Raw genomic sequence first — 22,290 nt, forward strand, 5'->3', positions numbered from 1 at the left:
TTATTATTATTATTATTATTATTATTATTATTATTATTATTATTATTATTATTTAACGCCAAGGCTTAATCGAGACTTAAAGTACCTATAAGGCCTAATAATTATGAATTACTTCATGTTTACCCGAGGTTCCCCAATAACAGAAAATGAGAAATTATCTTCTGTTTATCGTCTGATGTTTATTTTTATTCTTAATATTGTCAACTAGTTCATTTTAATTCGAGACTGTAAGTAATAGAAATGTTATATTTTATTGATTGAATTAGCACGATAATTATTGCACAAGTCATGTAAACATTAATCTTCCATTAAATAAACATCGTGGTATTTCACCATTTAACCGAGCTACACGCGTCTCCTCGAATGGCTCTACGTCACTTATCGAATTGGACCGTAAACCTACAATCACAATCTGCAATCCGCACATAGAACACTCTCAATCCGCAGTTCTGTCGTCAGTGTGCCTAACCTAACTTGTAGAGGGATACAATGAAACAAATTGTTTTATTTCATTTCATAATAGATGTGTGATGTCTGTGATATAAGTGCGGCTGAAACTAATAAAAACCTTAGTTTTATATTTAAAAAAGTAACACGTTTTATATTAATGATCTGTGATTTTGTACACTAGTGAGGAAATAAAACATTCCGTATCTTGAGTGCATCAAGATAAAATCCAAAGAATATTTAAGTATTGACTGCTTTATGAAGACTTTTGACTAAAATGGATTCAAGCAAAAAATATGAAAATCCATCTGCTGAAGCTTCCGCCAATATATTTTCTAAACTATTCTACTGGTAAGTGTAATGATATTATTTTTGTGGAAAAAAGGAGTGATCTAAAAGTGTTTTCAAATTCAAATATTTGGCATGAAAAGTAAACTAATTCAATTAATATATATAAAACCTTTCAAATTAAGTTGTATTAATTAAATTTCAAAACTAATTTTAGTAAAATATTATGTAAGACGGGCTGAATTTAAAAATAATTGCACTTGTATGAGCATTAGAACTGTAACGACGTAACATTTTAGTAAGTAGGTACCCTCTAATAGATATCCCTCGAGATATCCCAATCATTCTTACAGTAAAATGGGAGGTGGTATTAAACAAAATAAGAATATTGATGTATTAAACATTATTTTAAAAAGTCAGTAAGTAGGTACCTAAGTATTACCCTAATTTAGACTGAATAAATTTGTAGCATAAATAAAATCGAGAATAAACTTGCATATATAAAATACATTGGCGTCCACAGGGGACAGGAAAGCCATAGCCCCTCCTGTGATTTTTCTCTTTGCCTTTGTTGCAGATATCTAATTTATTTTATTAATGTATTGTCATTAACGCCAATAATCGATTAGAATTCAAAATGATATCAAAAGTGGTGGAATTATCATTTACGAGACTATATACAAATACACGTTTCTGTTTTGACCTTTTTTGTGGGAGCCCGTAATACTTACTTAACGTTATAAATTAAAAAAAATTTGGCCAACTTTTTTTTAATATTTTTACGTTTGCACTAACAATCGCCAAAAATGGAATTGAAAATAGTGAATTCCTCAAAATTGTTATAATTTATTGTCGATTTTAATGAATTACGTTTATACTTCCTTAGACAGTTCACGTGGATTAGTCAATTTAATTTCTAGGGCGTTGAAAGTAATATTCTGTATTCCTCGAACGAGTCGAAAATTATGTACTAAAGCAGGTTTTGGCCCAAAATAAGACAGGAAAATACAAAATTAACTCTATTCAAGAGAAAGGTTTATTTACAATGTTCTTGGAATTAGGTACCTACTAATATAAATTTTTCTAAAAAATTAATATCCTTTATATAAAATTAACAAAGTAGTAACATTATTAATGTAAGAGTTTGACGATAAGATTTTTATAATGACATTAGGTATATCATAAATTTACAAATAAAACAATTTTTCCTCTTTAGAATACAATCCTGGAACAGAATATTTTTTGTCAGCCTGTGTTATTATTAAACGAAACTCGAAACTAACGGGCGTTTCATGTGAAGTGTATAGTCGTCCGTAGGAGTCTCGGTAGGAGTATACGCTAAACAAATCTTAGGTACTCAGTTATCCGTCCTGATGACCCGTATTGATCATACGCTTTATATGAAACGATTATTATTAGCGTATAGGTAGGTAGTCATCGTACAAAATCTTGGACTGACCACTGACCATACGCGCTCCAATGAAATGTTCGTATAAATAAATGGTACTCGATTATCCGTCTTGACGATCCGTACTGACCAAACGCTTCATGTGAAACGGCTGTAAACTGTAAACTTGTAGTACGCCTTTTCGTAGTATACAGATCTTTTACTACGGACTACTACTAGGCACCGAGCTAGGGACCTACAGTTTTACATCCTTTTTAAGATGTTACGTTTAAAATTCCATCCATCGTATTTCAATTTATTTAAACGCATTTATTAATTAGCGTTTGTCTGTCATAGGTGAGATGTTACCATTCCACATATAAGAATGATTACTACTCAATGCCTGGTCCCTGGTCTAAACGGCCAAACCTGATAATTTACAAGTATGTACGAAATCATTTTTTAAACTGATGCGGGAAGCAACTACTCTTCCTCCGACCAGCAATAAATTATACTCGCATTATCTACTAAACATCTAAGATCAGGCTTCGGCAAAATGCTAGAGATATATCGGTTTCGACCTTATTATTTCTCAACAGCATGCCATAGGGACATTAGTCCGCAGAGTAGTGCTTTCCTCAATATTATCAAATAATTGTGTCATTTAGTAGCTATTTGCTTTCATGCTACCCGCTAAATAGCAGGTCGCAATCTGCCAGTTTGGCCATTTGAAAACCTAGGCATTAAACAGCAGTTGTCCCGCCTATGGCATAGTGATGAGATGAGAATAGATTCAAAACCAGTATATGCATATGAGTGCTATATTCGGATGACGAATGGATCCTACCTGTTGACTGGATATTGCGGGTATAATTCAATGCTGATCACGATGTTAGTCTACAAAGTAATTGTTTTCCAAAATATTATCGGTTTAAATGACGCATCTGCCGTGTCAGGATTCTGTTTGGAACTGTCTTTTGAAGTATTAATCGTTCATTACATAATAAAGACGTCATGATGACACAGCAATCGTGAATAATACCAATGATCTTCGATTAATGCTATCTTTTGAAGACCTTGAAATTTTATCATCAGTATTATGAAGTATGTACTTCCTAGGCAAATAAATTTATTAGGCAATATTATGAAATAAATCATAATATCAGCTATATATCAATAGATATAATATTAACAAAACGTACAATTTAGGAATTAATCAGTAAATATTGAGTAATATATTGGATTGTAACATATTGGATAATAGAATATTAGATTGTAATAAAGACGCGGATAAATTCGATATTTTTGAAAAATGCGTCCGGACTCTTGGTGCCATTGAATAGCTTGTGTGTCTAAAATAGTTCAAACTCTTATACAGGGTGATTCAGTCATAATATCATTAATTTTAAGAGCAGATAGAGAAAAATGAGTATAATACGATGGCGTGATTAAAAAAAAATTTAAATGCATATTTAAGCTGAAAAAAAATATTTTCAAATCATTATTTAACCCCCTTTTCAGGCTGTTACTGACCGGCTGACGTCAGCCGGTTATTCACAATATTGTGCACGGCTACGATATGAACAACGCGCCCTAGATGTAACGTTGCCATATTTATATATTTTCGCTCATACATATAAAGACAATAAATAAACGTCAGCCAATAATAATTTAAAATGCTATAAATTATTTTTTATTTATGCAATCAACATATTAAATTGTTATTGTTGCCCAGCAAGAACCTCGCGGAGGTCTGAGCATGCCTTGCCAAAAATCAGTTTTTATTATCATCATAATGTTAATATTTTAACAACATTTGCTGTAAGCCGGAAGGGGAAGGTTTTCAAACAATTCTACTAAAAATTGAAAGTAACGCCGCCCATTCAGATGTTCAGGTAGAAAATGCGGCCCAATTAAACGATCGCCATTGACATTGACATCGAATCTACTCTGAAAGCTAAACCGACGAGTAGTGTGCGGGTTTTCATCTGACCAAATGTGACTATTATGGCTGCAAAGAAATTAGTTCTGTTTCACTTTAAATAAAATTTAATATTGAAGTTACAAAACCCCAAAAGTTCAAATAATTTAAATTTCATTTCATAACCATTTCAATTTCCTTACAGAAATAATGTCATAAAAAACCAACACTCACTAGATAAATTATAAAGAGAGGATAAATTGTATGCAGTATTTAAATATTGACTGCAATTAGAAGAGAGACTTGTATATTCCATAAAAAAAACAATGGGACGGAGACAAATAAACAACTCGGTACGTGTTTCCGACCTAGGCTAACGTGTGGTTCAGTAACCTTTTAACGCACTTTTAATTTGCACGTGCACCATATAGTCCAGGCACCAGATAGGGTTCCGTAGACAGAGTGCCACGGCTGCAAACAACTTATTCTTAAATATTTGACCTCTTGAATCCAAAGAAACTTGGTCGCAAAGCCTGAAAGTGGTCAGTTTAATTGTTATCAACAAATTAAATGTTTAAATGGCTGAAAAGAGTTTATTTTAATAGCTAGTTCAATTTATTCGCTGTTACGTTTTCTCATAACAAACATGTATTTTTTGAAAATTAAAAAAAAATTAACTTTAACCAAAGTTATTGCAAATTTAGTGCAAATTTCTTACATTTTCCGTCTCCGTGCGCACTAATTTTACCATATCTGGCTCTACTGAACGGATTGAGAAGCACGACATCTCATTTAAAAGCTTGAACTTTATTTTACAAGATAGGTAAGTTCCATTTATTAATTTATTTATTTAATAATTAATGGCAGCTTAGAAAGTTGTGAAATATCAACGAAAATGCCGGTTTTAATTGTTTATAAGGTTTTTTTTATTATTCAACTTCGACGAAAAGCCAAAAAAGTTACCGGATATTGTTCTTTGCATTCTAACAATCAAGCAAGGCATGAAATAATTGTTAGAATGCGAGGAACAATAACCGGTAACTTTTTTGGCTCTTCATCGAAATTGAATAACAAAAAAAGTTTTATAAACCAAGAAAGTCAGCATTTTCGTTGAAATTCCACAACTTTCTAAGCTGCCATTAATTTTTAAATAAATAAATTAATAAATGGAACTTACCTATCTTGTAAAATAAAGTTTAAGTTTTAAAATGAGATGTGCGTCTCACTCCGTCCAATTGAACCAGAGATATGGTAAAATTGGTGCGCGCAGAGACGGAAAATGTAAGATATTTGCACTAAAGTTATTCTTTTTTTAATTTTCAAAAAAATATATGTTTGTTATGAGAAAACGTAACTATTAACGGATAAAAAATTGTACTAGCTATAAAAATAAACTTTTTACAGCCATTTAAACATTCAATTTGTTAACAACAATTAAACTGACCACTTTCAGGCTTTGCCACCAAGTTTTTTTATGAAAGGAAAATTGTGTCAACAAATTGAATTTAAAATCTAAAATACCGGCTGTGTTCTCGTAGTAGCTGTAGTCGCCCAGGTGCATCGAGTGTCTATCGACCACAATGCGGCGGATTTTAACAAAAGATCTGCGTCTGTATCCATTCAAGATTCAGCTAACCCATGAATTGAAACCAGACGACCATTTAATGGACATTCGTTGAATGGGTGTTGGAGAATCAACAAGTGGTCGGTGATTTTGCTAAGAAAATCATCTTTAGCTACGAGGCGGATTTCCATCTTATTTAATAACGATCACTGTATACCCAAAGAGTGACAGTGTGGTGTGAATTTTACGCTGATGGGGTGATTTTTTTTTATGAGGCTGGAAACGCAGTGACTGTCAATGGAGAACGATATCGAGAGATGCTATTGAACTTTTTGTGGCATGGATATGTTTGACATAGTTCCAGCAGGCTCATGTCACCTGCCATGCGGACGTGAAACTTGTTACGGCAGAAATTTAATGGACGACTCATCTTATGTAACAGTGAAATGACTTTGCCACCAAGATCATGTGATCTTACGCCATGCGACATTTTCCTGTGGGGATTCGTCCAAGGTTTATTCTGTTCAAATGAATACCATTCCTGAGATAAACGCAGACATTCGGAGAGTTACCAACGAAATTCAGCCACAGGTATGCAAACACGCGTTACAGAAAGAAGTCGAATATGAAAATGAGTCGCTGATGACATCTGTCCGATATTCTCTTACATATTCGACGGCAAAGTCTACCCTTTAAAAACATGTAAAAACTTAGCCAACTTTTTAATTAATCAAATACTTTTTCCTCATATGAACTGCTTTTTTTTGGGACACCAAATATATATAATCTGACATTTTGAATAAAAGTAAATGGCAACTCGTCTTGCAATAATGTTATTACATATTTATAACTTTAACACGATTTAAAATTCCTAATTTTGAAATATTATTAAAGTCCAGTATTTTAGGCCACACCTTAATAATTTACGGAAGACCTCAGTAAAAAGCTGACACAATTATATAACCATTATTATTTAAAGATGTTTAATGTATACGTACTTCAGTGTAATGACACAGTCGACCTTTCAATTGTTCCTTAAAAGGTAAGTCGGGTAAATATACTACTTTTTTATTTTTGCGAAGGCTACTTATTACACGTACTGCATTTGGACAATTTTTCTCTAATATTTTAATCTATCATTAAGAACAATGGGAACAATGATATGAAAACGCCCCAATAATTATATGTAAAATGTTTTGCATACAAGCAAAAATATTGCGACGTTGAGGGAAACTAACCTTCAGAATGGAATCCCCGACGAGATTTATTTCTCACTTCTTACCAATTCAATACCATACTACAACTAGATAGATGATCAACAATTTAAGATTCATTTCAGGATGCAAGATACTTACAAATTTTGAAAATTTGCTAATGACACTGCAATCAGTTAGAAAATTTTGTAACACGCTTTCGCAAACGTGCGGCTGATTTTCGTGGTCGGTTATACGTCAAATACTAACCTGGCGAGCTTGGACGTAAAACAGAGAACGCCTCCAAAAACCAAGTAAACAACAGTGGCGCAACAGAGGTAAAATGTAGTACATATGTGGAAATTAAAAAACAAATTGGATTTATAATAAATTACATTTAAAATAAATAGTTTATAAGAATAAAGGAATTTTTGTAGGAACAAGGGTGCCAGACGTGAACTGATTCATTTGTCCCTTCACAATGTATAAAGAAATTATTCAATTTCTAAAACCTGTAAAAGCGTAAACGTAAAAAGCGAATTGCATTGAATTCCTTGACAGGCAATGATTTACTACTTTGTATAGAATATGAACTTACTTAGAACTCGGACAAGACGTAAATAATCATCTTTGTCTGGACACATAATAAATAGATATTTTACCTTAAATATTGTGATAACAATTGTTATTTATTTATGCTAAAACAACAAATGAATAGGGATGATTGTTTCGAATGTACGGTTATTACTATTTATCATTTTTAATATTAATAACATTAACGTTTTCACGTTTTATAATTTATTATGTTAAATAATACACAGTTTTAGTATTTCAATTTATTATTCAATATGCAGTTGCGTATAACCAAAGTTTACATAATAAATGTAAACTTTAGTGTAAATCTAAACTTTGGTGTAACCTAGGTAGGCATTTATTGTTTTTGAGAAAGCAATACTTATGTTTTTTACCTGTTTAAAATGCCAGCTCGAGTAAAATAGCATTCATCCGTCCAGAGCACTTTGTTAATAAAGTTCTGCTGCACTTCGATTTAGGAACCAATTGCAAAATTCAAGACGATTGGGGAAATCAGCTGCTTCTAAAGCTTGAACTTTTTGAAAATGTGTTATGTTAACTCCTTTGCGGGAAAAATGCGGGAGATATGGAGGGTGGTAGATTTGAATAAACGCTTTAAATTGTTAGGTAATGGTTTTGTAACCGTGTGTAGTGTATTTCGTATATTCCGGTATTTAGTGTGCCGATTTTTTTTATTTGATAAAATTCAGTGTGCCTACAAACCTCTGCTTTATTTATTTTCTTTTAACGAAAGTTGACTTCGAGAAGTAAGACTTGTTAAAACATTTTGCACTAAGTTAATACAATTATTAAAATTAATTATAATAAAATGCAGCATGATCCTTTATTTACTTGCATTTTATTGGTTTCGTACATATGTATCCGTATACTAAAGCGGATTAATTAAATGTGAACCGCAGATAATGATGTGAACTTGGCAACGCTGTTCGCCTCAGCTGACGATTTGTTCGTGACATTACGTTACAATATTTGAACAAAAATAATGATCACTTTTTGAAAAATAGATAATTATGTTATAAAAATTAAAAATAATAAAATAGTGGGATTGAAATTCTTTCAGTTACGTCTCTTAGAATTCTCCAAATTTACTTGAGCATTTTAGTATTTCTGCAAACCAACGTTAATTTTTATTCTTATAATATATGAATTGCAATCCTCGGCAATCCTTATATTATCGTATGAAAAGTAAAAATCATTGCTCAAAATTAAATCAAGATGTAGCAAACATTGAATTCATTAAAAAACATGATTACGTTTATTAAAATTGTAGTACAAGTAGTGTTAGCCTCCGACAAATTGATAAAATTATAACTTTTAATAAGTTACATGCGTATAATCAGTAGATAGCATTATCAGCTATGCACATTAGCAGCAAATGATTATACCTACTTATTCCATTGTAAACTATTTTCGTTTTCATTATTAACCAATTTTTTCACATAATACAATCGTTTCTTATACAGGGCTGGAAAATCCACATGGTCCATCTGCCTTTACAGGAGAGCGACAAAGTAAAGTAAAGAAATCCGTGCGATAGTGAAGACGTTTCATAATCTGAATAGTCACCGCCCGTTTCGGGTTAGAAGGGGGAGTGACTATTCAGATTATGAAACGTCTTCAATGTAACCATCCTTGTCTATCGCACGGATTCCTATGACTTACTTTATCGCTCTCACGTAACGGCCGTTGAACCATGGGGACTTTCCGAACCTGTATACACAATTCATTTTAAATATACAATTAAAATTTATTGAGATTATAGACAATACGATCAAGTCTAGGTCACATTGTTTAGAGTATTAAGCAGACAAATTAATAAAGAAATGTTTGTAGTTAGTGTACGTGTAGTTGTAGCTTTGGATTGCCAATTAACCACAATTTTAATATGTCATAGCTAATGGTTATTAACATCAGCACCATAACCTTTTATAAATATTTAAATTGAACCTCGAATTGAACTGTATAAGAATATTTTAAAAACCGTGGTAAATCGACGTAACATTTGTTTAACGGAATACAATTATACCGGGTTATCCATTTTGTCCTTGGCGAAGTAAAGTTTAAAAAAAAAACACTGAATATTTAAAATTCAATGGAATTTTTATTTCATAATAAAGTTTGGACTATGCCATTATGCGTGGAAAACAATATCATTCAAATGTCCTCCACGGAACCATTTGCAGGACTCAATCCTTTTGAGGTAATTGTAGAAGACTTTTTACACAATTCGGGCAATAACTCGGCCATAACTTGACGTATCTCGTACTTCAATTACTCCAAAGGGATTGTTCGCTTAAACACGGTCTTTCGCATAGCCCCACAAAAAGAAATCCAAAGGCGTCAAATCGCAGGATCTTGGTGGCCAAGCCATATCGCCGAATCTTGAAATTAGGCATCCGCCTGGGAATTTCTCGCGCAATAGAGCCATAACTGAAACCACATACCTGTATGGTCTAGATCAAGGACATTTAAATAAAGGAGACTTATTTATTTACATTTCTAGATGAAGCCTGGTCTATTCACAGTCTAATTGTATCATTGTTGTCAGCTGTATAATTATACTGGAAATGTACTTAATATTTTTATCGCAATTTTCATCAGAATTGTGAAAATTATTATTATAGGATAGTATTATTAAGTTATGCATACAATATTGTTAAATTCTTTACATATTAAAATATTTTTCATTTTTCACATTTGCCATGTTTGAAGACTTGGCAACTTTCGCAATAATTTGTAGCGGGTTCCTCGTTCGTTCTGCCGTGGTTGGCAGAATATGGCGTCTCTTGTTAGAAAATAGTTGTGATTTTAGTAAGTGAAACGTGATTAGCGTTTATACATGTATTTTGGATAAACTTTTAAGGTGTGAATATGGTTAGACAGTGCAGAATTTGTAAGAAATTGGATTATAAACATCCACATCAGCTATCCTTCCACAGGTAAGCGTGCTTGAAGGTGACTTTGGAATGTATATGCAACTGTGGCCATTGTCGTGCGTGTGGGTAACTTTTATTTGAATAACGGAAAAATTTTATAAAACTGACTTGGTATTTTTTTAAAATTTTTGCTGAAATAGTAAGAAAACAATAATATGAACCACGTTTGGCCATTAAAATCAAAGGAAAATGCTGCACCACAAATAAGTTACAGACATTATTTATATTTAATATATTTATAGGTATTTCAATGTTATCCCTTATACCCAACATTACAAATTTTAATCATTCATCATTTTCATCTTTTCAAAAATATATTTACAATTTTACTAAATGCACGAGCATAAAAACTGAATAAATACAACAGCAAAAATATGGTGGTGGTTCACTTATACATAAAAATACCGAAGATGCAATCAACTGAAAGTTGCATTCATTCAACCATTTGATGTTCTCCTTTGGGAATATATTTTTGTCTCACTGAAAATTTGCCTCAGTATTCTAAAAGTGAAATGTGAACGTTTTTAGGATGCTTGGGGATGGTGCAACAAGAAAGAAATGGTTACAGTTATTGGGATTCCAAGAAGTTATAAAAATATTATATATATTTATTATAAAAATGCTGAGTAGCTGTTGAAATATATTGACTTAGGACTATAAAATATTTTATTTTGACCCATCCAAAATGTACGACATTGGAGATGTAATCGCGCGCATCAGTTGGATGAAAATAAAGCCCTCTGCTTTCCCCTTGTCTAGCTTCACCCAACATATGAGATAGACTGTGACATGCATAGTACCCTTTATTTAAATGTCCTTGGTCTAGATCAAAATCTTCAATTTCAGAAGAAGTACGGCCCGATGACGCCGCCGGCCCACAATGCACACCAAACAGTCACTTTTTGCGGGTATAATGGTCTCTCAGCGGCCACTTGCGGCTGCTCACATCCCCAGATTTGGCAATTTTGCTTATTAACATAGCCGCCGAGCGTGAAATGGGCCTCATCGCCAAAGATTTTCTTCGAAAAATCAGAATCGGTGACCTGTTGTTCCAGCACTCAATTGGTGTACTCACGAGGCAATCTATAGTCAGCCGGTTTGAGTTCTTATGAGAGTTGGACTTTATACGGATGGAGATGCAGGTTCAAATGCAAAATGCGCCACAATGTGTTATATGATAGGCCCAAATGGTGAGCTCGGAGCGGAATCGAAAGATTCAGGTCATCATCAACACTTTCACTCACAGCGGATAGGTTTTCGGTTGAACGGGCAAAACGATGATGCACAGGTCTTATGACGTCTGTTACCGATCTCTTCGAATTTCATCACTGTATTGGTGGTTGTTTGCTGGGATGGACGATTGTGTCGACCATAATCTCCGCAATAATGCGCGAAATGCAGCCGAAGATCCACCATTTTCGTAGAATAATTAATTAATTTTAACGTAAAACGTTCAATATTGTGAAATGAAATGACAAACCTTTAACTAAACAAATACCAGTCTGGATGACAGTGAATGGCAGAGCTTTACTATCCCAAGCTCGAAATGGATAACCCATTATTATGTCGTATTTGAACATGTTTCTTTAGGTATACAATGATTATAGGATTTGACTCAAACATTTCAAGTGCAATTTCACGGAAAACTAATAAAGTACGTGAGTAGGTCAGGTTTCAGTCTTTCATTCAGGTTTCATCCGGAAAATCGTGCACATATTCATAGAAGAACAAACATGAAACAATGTAAATGTACGATGTTTAATATATTTTTATGTTATGCCATGAAACCACAGACAATATAGCTTAAGCAATAGCTATGTTGTCTGTGATGAAACGCTATATCAAATAAATTCAAACAGTGAACAGATTTAAAATTATTTTCCAATCCTTACTTCACTTTCAGTTGCAAATTACAATGACCCAAATTTCAAACAGATGTATAAAACATTAGTTTTGTACCTGATATACATATTGATGTTAATTTTTTTAGGTGGAAGGGTTAAAATTAGTGCTGGCAACTGAAATCAATTTTTTGGATAGTCAGTTAACCGGTTTCCGATTATTCAAATAACCGATTATTCGATAATCTGTTCATTCAAACATCCGAATTTATTTTTATATTTTATCCTGGAACACAAGCACAGACGGTTTTATCTTAAATGTGTTTTTACGGAACCCGATTAGCCGGTTTCACTTTATTCCGGTTTTTGCCAGCACTAGTTAACATTGAATAATTCAATTGACAATAATTATTATCTATCATGTTTATACTTATCAGTATACCTCAAATTATTATAAACATCAACCCTCGAGCTTGATAGTTCTAACATAAACGTAAGAACAAAACATAAATCGTATTTATTTTTGAAAATTATGAAAAAACCAAATCAGGTTCATTAAATTAGATGAATTAACTTAATAATGTAAAATCGCAATATTTTGAAGGAATTTTAATAATTTTAATAACAATCAGAAAATTGTCAATGTAAAAACAAAGCCCCACAAAATGAATTAGGAGGTCCAAAAGACAAGACCATGGTACTATGTTTTCGGGGTCGCTGAATCCGATTTCGGTATCCGTTTGACCAGATTAGCTCTGTTAAGGTCAGTGCAAATTTAAAAAATTAAGTACATATACGTTTTTGGGGTATCTGAATCCGAATGTTGTTCCCGTTTGACCCGATCAGGTCTGGGTTAAGGTCCGTTCAAGGTCAGATGTAGAGAATCAATTGCCAACAATGTAAACCAATATATCTATACATTTTGGGGATCACTGGTCGATTTAACCTGGTCGGGTCTGCTAAATACTCTCAAGTTTTAAATTAAACAGTCTTGCCTTTCGGACCTCCAACTTTTTTTATTGTGGAGCTATGAAATCAATGTCATTAATAAATCATTCTGATATTTCAAAATTAGGCATACAGCCTACAAAATAGCACATTTAAAATGTCTTGATATATTTTTTTTGCTGTTTTCAATCCAGTTTAGTAATTAAGATAGGATTAATAAAAATTGCCATTTCTTAAGATATTCTATCTCATAATTTTCAAGATAATTCCAAATCTCATGGAATTCAGTCCATCCTTTACAATCTCAGTTTATTGGCTTAGACATTATAAAGGTAATAAATATTTGTTGATTACTCATACATGAGTTGTTTATAAAATTTACCTACCTATATCTTTAGGAGATAATATAGACAGACTTTTATTTGTATTCCATTGTGAATTTATCGCAATTATAATAGGCATATTTATCACTATTTTAAGGGGTTTCACCATTATTAAAATTAATATTAAATGTTCTATAATAATTGCACTACTTATTTAAATAATTTACTTAACCCTCGACTTAACCTTAACATTACTTTATAGATTTAATGAAACAACTGTCGAAGTGTTTTATTTAGATACGTTTACAAAAAATTACATCATTATATTACATTTTAAAAAGACTTAAAATCATATAAATAGTATTCCTTTGACTAAAATTGAGTTTCTACTTGTAAAAGACCACATGATACATGATATACAGGGTGTATCTTAAGTGATGACTTTAATTTCAAGGGGTGATTCCTTGTCATATTTTAAGCAAAAAAGTGCATATGATCATCGGTCCGCAATTGCTTCGTTACCGAGATACAGGGTGTCAAAGTTGGGAAAATAAATCGCATTTTCTTAAATATCTTTCGACTGATTCGAAATAATTTAATGAAATTTCATACACGGGGGTTTTTTGGAATGACAAATTCAAAGCTGTGGTCAATTTAGGTGTATTTTTTTGAGGGCGCCAATAATGAAGTAGCTAGGAGCAACCGTTTCCATGAAAAACGCATTTAAACTTACTTGAGCTGGAAATATCATAAAAATTGAATTAAATCAAATGCTCAAAATGAGAACCGCCACTGTCAATACAAGCATGTAATCTTCTGCTCATCGACTGTCGCACACGTTCCAAAATTCCTGGAGTGTTGCGTATGACATTACAAGAATTTACAATTCTGTTTCTTAAATCATTTTCATCTACAACTGGCGTTGCATAAACAAGCGACTTCAGATGTCCCCAAAAGAAATAGTCCAGAGGATTTAGGTCTGGAGATCGTGCTGGCCACGGCTGAGGTCCTCCCCGACCTATCCATCGCTGAGCAAAAGTGTCATTAAGATGTTGGCGAGCAGCAAGACTGAAATGAGCAGGTGCCCCGTCGTGCATAAACCACATGTCATTTCTGGTTGCTAGTAGTACATCTTCTAACAGACCAGGCAATGTTTCAGCTAGAAACTGTCTGTAAGTCTCACCATTCAGTCGAGGAGGAAGAAAATGCGGTCCGATGACATGATCACCAATAACTCCGGCCCACACATTCACCGAAAACTGCTGCTGAAATCCACGTTCTCCAATAACATGGGGATTTTCATAGTTCCAAAAATGATTATTGTGGAAGTTTATGATGGCATCCCGTGAAAAAGTTGCCTCATCTGTGAACAGAATTTTAGACGTAAAGTTGGGATTCTGCGCAGTTTTTTGGAGAAACCATCGACAATAATCTAACCGTGCAGGAAAATCTCTTGGCAACAGTGGTTGCACGCGTTGAATGTGGTACGGATAAAGTAAATTTGTGTGCAAAACCCTCCAAACACTTTGATGACTTATGTTAAACTGTTCAGATAATCTTCGCGTACTACTTGACGGATTAGCTTCCACTTCTTGTAGGATTGCTTCTTCTAGTTGTGGTGTCATTATTGTTCTCGGTCTACCAATACGTTCAGCGTGAGCATTTAAAGATCCAGTTTCGCACAGTCTAGCATGGAGCCTTATGAAAGTTCTTTCTGATGGAAGTGGTCTATTGGGAAATCGTTCCTGGTAAATTCGACGGGCTTGTGCAGCATTTCCATCTGCTAGCCCATAAATGAAATGTATTTGAGCTTGTTCAACGTTATTCATAGTTAACTGCACACTAAAAGATAGTCAACTGACAGTATCTTGTCACTTTTAATGCCAAATATCATCGGAATTTTGTTATCACAGGAATTTTTGTATTCAACAAAAAAACATTTCTTTAAAATCTTTTTTAAGCAGATAAGGTAGGAGAATCGATTATTCTAGTCCAAAATGGCATACAGGGTAGCAGAAAAAAGTTGCGATGGATTAAAGAGGCCGAAATCGTTGCCGGTGGCGCCCTCAAAAAAATACACCTAAATTGACCACAGCTTTGAATTTGTCATTCCAAAAAACCCCCGTGTATGAAATTTCATTAAATTATTTCGAATCAGTCGAAAGATATTTAAGAAAATGCGATTTATTTTCCCAACTTTGACACCCTGTATCTCGGCAACAAAGCACTTGCGGACCGATGTTCATATGCACTTTTTTGCTTAAAATATGACAAGGAATCACCCCTTGAAATTAAAGTCATCACTTAAGATACACCCTGTATATAAGAACTCTCCGTTCTTCATCCTCGATTTCTTTAAATTAAAATAAATTTCTTTGTAAAAAATAAAATACACTTTTATTACAAACAGTCTTAAAAGACCAAACTACAGTTTTTTTTTAGTTAGGTATTTTACTTTATCTCAAATATTCAAATTGCCTTCCATCACTCCCTATACAATCATGTAGTCTTTGCTAGGTGGATGTTACAGCTGTTTCAATTTCAACCGAGGAATATTATTTGTAATCCTTTCAATAATATTTTCTCGGTTGGTCGGTCTTGTCGCATATACTAATCTTTAATCTCGCCCATAGATAAAAATCTAAGCAGATTAAATCAGGGGATCACACAGGCTACGAAAAAAGCCTTCATCTACCTATCCACCTATCTGGAAATTTCTCATAAAAAATGGTCATACATTCATACTTAATCAATCATGTTTCTAGATATTTTTCAGTTAGCTCCTCTAAAAGTGGAGCTAACTGAAATCTTAGAATATTAAATAATTTTCACCATTCACAATATTGTCGAATATACACATATAATATTTACACTCCAACGGTTTTGACTATTTACTAGTATCTAGTGAGGATTGATTGGTGTCTGCCCACTAGAGCATTACTAGATAATGTAGATTCATATTTCACCAAAATTTTTGATAAGAATTGATGATTTTCTTGCATAATGCCAATTATCCAGTAACGGTATTCTATTGTCTGGGGTCAAAATCTTCATAAGTTAAAGCTTGATGAAGGACCATATGGTATGTACGGGTGCGTTTTATTTTTATTTTAAAATCATTTCTCTTGAAATTTGTCTAAAGTTATTTGAGGAGAAGCTGTTATCCAATACATTTGTAATGTTTTCCTGCTTTGGTATCTTACGGTATCTTCTTGGTGCGGGAATGTATTATACACAGCCAAATTCCCGTATACGCCTTGCTAGGCTTCTAAAAACATGTCTTATCTAGTGTCTTTTATCACATAGCATTGAAACGATAGCCGCATTTTGAGAGCATTGAAAGTGCACAACAAGCGTATCAAAAGCTTTGGCATTAGAATACGACATTTTCATATAATGATTGACAAATCAATCCTTTCATTACATTTTTTTTGCATATATTAATTCTTTAGTTACATGTTATAGTCTTTCTGAAGTCAGTTGAACATGCAAAAAACGTCTGGTAATAAAATTTAATGAGTTTCGTAGGCGCCCCTAAAAAAATTTTCTGCTAAAGGTAAAAAATTATAATAATTTGTATATATAATGTGTAGAAAATTTCTATTATATGTTCATTTGGCCAACAACATGTTTTAATTATTTATGTCCTCAAACAATTTTATTATATTGGTGGTAAATTTCGTTTTGTTCCGTTTCAAAAGGTTTCATTTCCAAAATGCCATGTTGTGATAATATTAGTAAACAAAATATCCCTCTTATTTCTCCCTTTCGCAATTGTAATATGAATGATTGATAGATGCCTAAATAAATTAAAATTACCTGAATCACACCAATTTCCGCATTGCTGCACTGCACTGCTGGACAATTTATCAACCACTTGTCATCTGCTGTGATTTATTGCCCAGTAGCCCAATGCAACTGTGATCGTTTTCCTTTGCCCGCGCTCGCATTCTTCAACTGAGCGTATACATTTCTATCACCTCCACGTTTAGTTCGACCAAACCTGTATATAGGTATGGCTAAATAAATATGGGAACAAGTTTTTCAAATATTTCAATGCCGAGTTGCTGCGTCAGCGACCGAACCTGGTACATACTACCAATCTGTTGGTTCTTCAATTGATATCGGAAAGACTATACATAGATTTAACGGGCGTGAGAGCCAAGTGAGGTATAGTTTTCGCTCAATAACTCATCAACGGAAAATAATTAATCATCTTAGCTCAAGATGTAAATTACATAAAATAAAAAGTAAATTGAATGATTTCTGTTAATAATAATCTCCACATCTAGCAAAAATTCCTTTAGAAAAGTTTGTTGTATGTACAACCAGCTTTACATTATATTTTTTTCATTTTCGCAAAAAGTTGGGAAGTTTTCGGTTATTTATCTTACTCCCCTCTCGGACGCCCTTATTTAAATGTGACAGTAATCCAAAACATAACCCTCAGTACTTTTGACAGCTTATTAACAGGATTTAAAGCACAATTATTAAAAATTAAGTGGAAAAATAAAATTAATTAATAGATTTAATATCATCCTCACAGGAGGAATTAGAATTATAGACAAATTTACAATATATAATTTCCATTATTCCAGTTTACGTTTAAAACCGCCAAGCCTGTCAAGTCGAGATTGTCGATTGTCACAGAATCAAAGCAGAATGTTTCTTGCTTCGTGGTTTTTAAAATGTAGTGCGCTCCTCACAATTATTGCAAGCAATTTATTTAAAATTTATTATGTCATTATACAATTTCAGAGCAGAACAGTGTTGTTAACCCTACGGATTTATCCCTAGATCTACTATTTTTGACACGATCTCAGATTTGTCATTTGTCAATCCGTAATTCAATTTGGCGATTATAAATATCGTAGGTCCTAAACCTCAGTAAGGTATGACGGCAGACAACGCGCAACTCTTCAAAAATCGATGCCATGTGTCGTAGTTCAATAGGACATACAGAATTTTTGTTTAAAATATAAGCAAATGAGAAATTAACTCATTATGTTACTAATTTTCGTCATATTTTGAAAATAATTGTTGTTTAAACAATTTCAGAATATTTAAATAAATTTGTTTTTGATCTTTGATAAACAGTATATAAGTTTATGCACTTACCTTTGATGCAATAGGAAAATAAAGTTGATAAGTTAAGGAAGTTTAAAGACAAATAATTATCGGACTGTTGAAAGACCAATAATTATTAACGATAGGCATTTGAAAATACGCCATAATTAAAAAAAAATCATCAAAATCGGACCTCTAGAAGGTGAGATATTAAAAATTTTTAAGCGCATCGCGGTTTTGAATTCGCCAATTCAATTTCGAGCAGGCCGAAGCGGCCGCGCTCTCTGCTTCTCCCACCACCACCACCCTTACGATTTTCTTGAATTTCTCGCTTGCATAAATAACTTTAAACACGTTTTAACGTAGGTTGCCAATGAAGAAAAGTATTGTAATCTTAGACCTGGTAAGTACTCGGAATACCAAAAGCATTTTTCGAAAAATTAGCCCGCATGTCCCAGTATATTTAGCTAACTATTTAGCAATTTTAGATAACTTTGATCGACTATAACTACGTAACTAATTGACCAATCGATCTGGTTTTTTTTTAAAGAAGCGTCTTTCCAAGAACTTTTAAAACCTCTTAAAAAAAATTTGATTTGATTGAATATGCACAAAGTTATTCTAATTGTTTATAAGTACAAAAATTCGATCAATGTTTAAACAAGCGCCAGAGCTCTCCTAATTGACGGAATCGAATTTTTCAAAAAAAGTTTGAAAGCCTGAGAGCCCTTCTATAAGTGATTAAATTTTCAAGTATCTAAGGGCCTTGGTTTTTGCTGTGCAAAATTTTGAAAATTGCAAATTTTTTTCAAAATTTGGATTGCAAAATTATTATGCAAAATCTATCGAACCCATTTTGATGAAATTTGGTGTGATAATTCTACATAACATGAAGTTTTCTTGCGCCGAGTATAAAGGTCCTATACCCAATTTAAATACCCCAAAAAAAATCCCTAAAAAGTATTGTTTTTTAACCCCATTTTTGCGATTTTTTCGATTTTTTCATAATAATCATGATTCATTCGATTTGTAACTAGTCATGTATTGTAAAAAAATTAATTATAAACATTTTTTTCCTCTTCCATTTTCACCTAAAATTAACTCTTGAAAAGATACATAATTAAATAGGAAGAAAAATATGACATTTTTCGATTTTTTTTAACATATTATGCCGCCAAAAGTTAAGCCTACGTTTTTTTATGCGCATAGAAGAATAGATGCTGTCTAGACTATATGGTTTAGAGGGATTTGCCATAGTTATAAGTTTAACTTCACAAATTTACAGTATATATAAGGTATCGTACTGCTTATTGACACCACTCCTCACATTTAATAACCAAAGCAGTCGACTGCACTGTCGAAACGCGTTATTGTATATGTCGCGCTTGCCATTTACTTACCGATGACGTCAACGTATCGACATCCCAGTCCATGGCGTTTGCGCACAAAGCGAACCGATTAAAACTTTAATATCTAATAACGTTTTAAAAATAAATTAATATAACATAACCTTTACACATTGTAGTATTCAGTGTAAATACAAAAACTATTAAAATATTTTTTTCTGCAAAAGGCCTATTGATTTGAAATTTACTAAATGTTTCACAATAATAGCTGTTTACATTTTTTCCGTAGGACAAGTCTACCGCGGGTACACGTGGTGTGCATCAGCAGGTTAAGCGCTGTTGTCACCTTGTGATGAAACTCCCCAATATTAATACTGCTGTATTTTGAAAACATAATCTTACGCCCCTGTAATATACAACTTTTTTGTTCATTTACTCTATCTCATGCTGAAGTAATGACAGTCAAACTTCGTACACCCTGTAGTATATCAAATCTCAATCTCCCCCGGTTCCAGATATCTTTTTTTTTCTAAAATCTCTCTCAGTAGCTCTTGCTAATGTACAACTTGACAAAATTCATCATTCTCGTGAGTTTCAGTTGCGCAGTGTCAGCGTTACCAGAATAACACCGAAGCTCATTCTCCGTTTGAACCTACAATACTACTATTAAGATCTTCTGTCTGTGCCACTCTTACTGCTCATTTTTTTTCTTGATCTGCGCATCTCGCGGACGAGATGAGTTTGATCTAGTAGCCTCGACCATGAGGAATTGGGTTCTCCAATTCATCGTGGACTAGGCACTGATTGGAGTCGCTGGTCGACCTCTTTGCAATGAGGCTCCTCCTGGCTCAATCTCGGTGTTTGGAATCTGGATCTAATGTTGTAGCACACGCTGTCAATGGCACTTTCAATCCATCTTAATCCTCGGCGACTTAGACGCTAGATTGATCATCTAGTTGGATTCGAAACCAGAGCGATTTTCCAATAAGCTGTATCTAGGCGCAAAGCTTTTTTCTCGACGATTAAATTTTCCAGCAGGCGCCTGTTAATCCTGACGAGTTTATGCGTCTTTTATGGGACCTAATAAAGCCCCCAGTGAGATAGGAACTAGCGAGCGATCGTTTCCGGACAACTTTCTCAAATTCAGCCTGTACATACAAGTTTAGCTCGCGGCGAGATAGTTGGCCCGCTAAAATATGTTGCCAAGTTCTTAGGGCGGACTAACTTCGTCTGCTCGGGCCCGGTTTTATTGAAATTAGTTAGGATGGGTGCGCTCTATCGCCTCCTCCGGGTTAATATAAACTGAGAGATACCAACTCGAATAAAAGATATCGGTTTCTGTTGTGATAAAGTGGCAATTTGCGAACTGGAGGGCGGCACAGTCGTCTTAATTTATTTGCGCCGGTTGCCGAACGATGTATTCTATCCTCCGCAAACATATTTCTTTGGCGACAGGGGGCATTTATTCCGACTCGTTTTCGCTACTTTCGAACTGCGTAGCTACGTTCACTACGGGAAAAAACTCTTTACGGGGGACGAAATGTTTACTTTTTATTTATGGATACACCACCGTGAACAGCTTCTGTATCGAAATTTAGGACAAAACGTTCAAATTTATAGAAAATGTAAAATTTACATGCAAAGATGTGCAAAATATGAAACTGCCCAATATACAAAGCCAGCCAGTTTGAACCGGAGCACTGAGGGGCAAATCGACATATTAAGGCGGGGTTTCTGGAAATTTCCATTTCTCATTCTTCAAAATTGTATGATGAATAAAAATATATGACGCTGCTGCTAACTGCAATTGCAGTGACGAATCCATTATTGCAGTCAGGTTCATACTGCGAGTTTATGTTCCTGTGTCGTAACCTTATTTTGTTACGTTACGGAATGAATGATACGACCAAAACCACACATAACGAGCGTTCAAATGAAAACGTGGTCAAGTTGGGTCTGAAAATTTGGACGTAGGGCGTAGCGTATAGCAAATGAACTTAAACGTCATCTGTCAAAGCGCTATATCGCCGTTATCAATTTGAATATTTTCGTTTTAAAAAGCGTTTAAAATGGTGTTTTCTCAAGAACAAAAAGTGTTTATCATAGAGTCCTACTTTAGAAATGGACGCAAGATTGATGGAATATGGAAGTATTCTATTGAGGAATGTTTCATAGAATTTCAAAATCAATTTCCCGGCGTTGTTGAGTACAAAATTTTTCAAAGTGCAGTTCAGCGTTGTGTTAATGTTTTTCGTGAAACGGGCAGTGTAACAAGAAAAGAAGGAAGCGGCCGACCTAAAAAGCGGACTGAAGAATTAAAAGAAAATGTCCAACAAATAATGGAAAATGCGCCAAGAACTTCTGTACGTGTTTTATCACAAATGGTGGGAGTATCAGTCGGTACCTGCCACACAGTGTTAAAAAAAGATTTGCGT

General features: G+C 33.7%; 1 protein-coding gene across 1 annotated transcript in view; it reads left to right on the forward strand.

Annotated features, from left to right (window-relative positions):
- Nucleotides 1–439: 439 nt before the first annotated feature.
- The window catches only part of LOC108914744 (probable multidrug resistance-associated protein lethal(2)03659), a 66,260-nt gene continuing 44,409 nt past the window's right edge, over nucleotides 440–22,290 (forward strand). The window contains exon 1 of the mRNA XM_018720615.2: nucleotides 440–798. Within this exon, the coding sequence (XP_018576131.1) occupies nucleotides 725–798 (74 nt within the window). The 5' untranslated portion in view covers nucleotides 440–724. The remainder of the gene's footprint in view (nucleotides 799–22,290) is intronic.

The sequence above is a fragment of the Anoplophora glabripennis genome, unplaced genomic scaffold, assembly GCF_000390285.2.
Source record: "Anoplophora glabripennis isolate ALB-LARVAE unplaced genomic scaffold, Agla_2.0 scaffold1203, whole genome shotgun sequence".
NCBI lineage: Eukaryota > Metazoa > Arthropoda > Insecta > Coleoptera > Cerambycidae > Anoplophora > Anoplophora glabripennis.